The 3921-nt window shown below is 52.7% G+C and overlaps 1 protein-coding gene across 1 annotated transcript in view; it reads left to right on the top strand.

Annotated features, from left to right (window-relative positions):
• STRIP2 (striatin interacting protein 2) overlaps nucleotides 1-3921 on the top strand; it is a 22446-nt gene that overhangs the window by 14565 nt on the left and 3960 nt on the right. The window contains exons 18-19 of the mRNA XM_027705816.1: nucleotides 771-837; nucleotides 3427-3531. Coding sequence (XP_027561617.1) covers nucleotides 771-837; nucleotides 3427-3531 — 172 coding nt within the window. The remainder of the gene's footprint in view (nucleotides 1-770; nucleotides 838-3426; nucleotides 3532-3921) is intronic.

Genomic DNA, 3921 nt, shown 5'->3' with positions numbered 1-3921 from the left:
CAATGCACAGACCCCACTCCAGATGTGGGATTTGGTCCCATTCCAATGCACAGTCCCCACTCCAGATGTGGGTTTTGTCCCATTCCAGTGCACAGACCCCAGTCCAGAGATGCTGCAAAGGGAAACATCAGAGGTGATGGCAAAACCGCGATGCCTTGTGGCAAATTATTTAAATTATATATAAATTTGTACTTTTGGGGTGTTCACTGACTCCTTTTCCAAAGTCCACATGCCTGGAGGGCTCCCAAAGACCTGACACCCCCACTGTGAATTTTCCTGCTGCCACTCAGATGTCTCCATTTTAACCTGATGGATTTTAACCTCAGATCTATCTTGGGGGGTTTTTTGTATGGTTTATTTTGTATATTTGGAGTTTATATCCCTTTTTAAACATGCCACGAATAGCCCATCCATCCTGTCTTCATGGATCCAAATCCTTGGAGTCCTTATGAACGCCCTCAGGATGCTCCTGGGAGCCAAGGGGGATCCCTGTGCTCCATGGAAGCTGTGAGGGGAGGCAGTGGTGAGGTTGGGATCCCGTTTGGATGCCGTTTGTGCCGTTGGAAATGCAGGAGGGAAACCCATCGGTGCCGGAGAAGGGATTTATCCCAACCCAAATTCCTCATTCCATGAGGCAGCGCCGCCGTTGGAATTCAAACCCCGGGCACGGGAAAGGAAGATTTGACAGGTTGCTGGGTGTAATCATGTGGATCATCTTCAGAAGTTGTTTTCCTGTGCTTAATGATTCCCTGCTTCCCTGTTTTCCGCAGCGTCTCCGTCCTGGATTATCCTCACTGCACGGTCCATGACTTGCCCGAGCTCACGGCAGAGAGCCTGGTAAGCACAGAAAGGGGCCCTGGGGCCACTATTGCTGGATGTGAAAGGCTGGGGAAGGATTTTGGGTTTCTTTCCTCTGATTTCTTTTCTCTTCATCCCAAACCTCTCCAAAATTAGACCTTTTTTTTTTCCCCCTCCTGACGTGAAAGTTCTTCCCGTCGCTGCCCCCGAGCTGCTGTGGGAGGTGGGGAGGGAGGAGGCACTGCTGGTGTTGGGAACCCCATAAAAATAGGTGGGTTCAGAGTTTTTCCTTTCAGGGAATAGAATCCCAGCATCCCTGAGGTTGGAAAAGCCCTCCCAGCCCATGGATCCACCCCGGGCCCCATCCCCACCTTGTCCCCCAGCCCAGAGCACTGAGTGCCACGGCCAGGCCTTCCTGGGACACCTCCAGGGATGGGCACTCCAAACCTCCCTGGGCAGCCCCTGCCAAGGCCTCACCACCCTTTCCAGCAACAAATTCCTCCTCAGCCCCAACCTGACCCTCCCCTGGCCCAACCTGAGGCCGTTTCCCCTTGTGCTGTGGAGACAAGACTCTCCTGCTTTAAGAAAGGCTTAAATTGCTCTGGTTTAAATTGCTCTGAGCACTCGTGTTTCATGAGGTACCTCCAAGCAGATAAAGGAATGAACCCAATTCCCTCTGGAGAGGAGCCTTAAGTATTATGGAGACCATATCCAAGCACACAGACTGCAGAGGAGACATTGATTGTGGCGGGTTCATAACTGCAATAACTCAAAGGCAGAGTGGGACTCAGACAGGGCACGGAGCAGGGAAAAGCTTTGGGGTTAACAGGGATTGGAGCCCTTAAATGGTGCAGGAATCATTAAGAAGGAGCCTGAGCAAACCCAGGCTGGGTTGATGAGATGATCTAACGCTGCCTGGCTGCTAAAATCATAACCCTGCGTTGTTTTCCTTTGCTGTGTAAAGGTTAAAATCGTCAGAGAGAAAGGTGTTTTTTTTTTTCCCAGGTCCGGGGGTTGCTGAGGGTTGGGAGTCCTGGTGCCGGATCCTGGATCAATGGGGACATCTAGTGACAGGTCGCCGAGGGCTCCCCTGCCTCACACTAATCCTCACAACAAGCTTTAAAAAGCCTCTAGGAGAAAACTGAGGGTTTTTTAGGGAAAATATTCCCCCTAGGGCCTGGTCCTCAGTTTGGGAGCCGTTGCAGGTTGCTGTCCTCCAGCAGACACGGATGTTTTCCTCGCGGGAGATGGATTTAATCAGAAAATAAGCAGGAATCAAATGGATTTTACCCAAGGATCCCCATGGAAGTGAGGGTTTATTGGGAATTAGACATTCCCTGCTGCTTGAGGCAAATGTTAGTGTCTTATTTTAGCACCCTGGAACATCCCCGAGTGCCACAGTCCTGGTGACAGAGGATTCTGCTCTGGGGGCCCAGCAGAGCGATGTGTGCCTGCGGTTTATTCCCGGGGAGGTTTATTCCGGGGGAGGTTTATTCCCGGGATTTCAGCAGTGCTGTCCCCAAAGAGGGACCTGTGGGGTAACTGCTGTTCCCCACACAGTGTAGATCAGGAGTGGCTGCAATCCCAACCAGGTACTGGGGGATTCCCCCATCCTGGTGTGGGAAAGGCTCTTGGATTCCTTGCCAGTCCCCCTGTGTTTGGGAAGGGCCTGCAGAGGACTCAATTCACCCCTTAAAACCAGGATTCCAGCCTGTTGAACCTGTTTCCTCCTCCCATAAACCTGATGGAAAGACTTTCCCCTATTGAAGCTTTAGAGACAACATCAGGTTGGTGACAAATAAATCCATCTGTGTAAGAAATGGATATTGGCTCACTCTGGAAAAATTCCTTGGTGTGGAGGGAGCAGGTTAGTCCTGGGCACTCCTGCTGAGCTGGCACCCCCAGAGCAGCACCCAGCACCCACAAACACCTTGGTGACATCCAAGTGATGTCCTGGTGACACCCCACCTCTGCACAGCCTCTGCTGGCACAAAAGTGCGTTTGCTCAGAGTGGCTTTTTTAATCCCAGAGTTAAATAAACTCAGTCAGGAGCACGTCCTTGTTGGCCTCAAAAATGATATGTACAGTGACATTTGACCAGCTCAATGAACTGAGCAGCTCCAGGAGGAATTTGTTGCTGGGAAGGGTGGTAAGGCCTTGGCAGGGGCTGCCCAGGGAGGTTTGGAGTGCCCAGCCCTGGAGGTGTCCCAGGAAGGCCTGGCCGTGGCACTCAGTGCTCTGGGCTGGGGGACAAGGTGGGGATGGGGCCCAGGGTGGATCCATGGGCTGGGAGGGCTTTTCCAGCCTCAGGGATCCTGGGATTCTGTTTGGTGTCACCATCCCCAAACAGATTGTTCTCAGGGGAGGCCAAAACATCCCTGACCAGAAGGCCCAGCTCCTGTCCCGCTGGCTTTCCTCGCTTTCCTGCTGGTGATTCCCAGAATCCACCATTCAGCAGAGCTCCTTCTGCTGGAACATCTGCAGGGAGGATAAATCCAGTGAGGAGCAGGAATAAAACTTGTGCAGGCAGTAAAAACACAGACTTTGTACATGATGACCCCTCTGGTGGGGCTGCTGAACACTTGCTCTTGGTCACCCTTAGTCACCCTTCTCCTTCTCCCGTTGCAGGAAGCTGGAGACAACAACCAGTTCTGCTGGAGGAACCTGTTCTCCTGCATCAACCTGCTGAGGATCCTCAACAAACTGACCAAGTGGAAACACTCGAGGACAATGGTGAGGTGGTGTCTCATCTCCCTGAGACCTCGAAGCCTGGTCTTCCTGGAGTGTGTCCCCAGCTTTAAGCCTGGCCTTGGCCTTCCTGGAGCATGTCCCCAGGCTAAGTCTTGCCTTCCTGGAGCGTGTCCCCAGCTCTAAGCCTGGCCTTGACCTTTCTGGAGCATATCCCCATCTCTAAGCCCGGCCTTCCTGGACCATGTCCCCAACATTAAGCCTGGCCTTGGCCTTCCTGGAGCGTGTCCCCATCTCTAAGCCCGGCCTTCCTGCTGAGCATGTCCCCAGCATTAAGCCTGGAGTGTGTCCCCAGCTCTAAGCCCAGCCTTGGCTTTCCTGGAGCATATCCCCATCTCTAAGCCTGGCTTTCCTGGAGCATATCCCCAGCATTAA

The sequence above is a fragment of the Neopelma chrysocephalum genome, unplaced genomic scaffold (assembly GCF_003984885.1).
Source record: "Neopelma chrysocephalum unplaced genomic scaffold, ASM398488v2 Primary Assembly neopelma1_353, whole genome shotgun sequence".
Taxonomy (NCBI): domain Eukaryota; kingdom Metazoa; phylum Chordata; class Aves; order Passeriformes; family Pipridae; genus Neopelma; species Neopelma chrysocephalum.
This window is presented reverse-complemented; position numbering and strand designations above follow the sequence as displayed.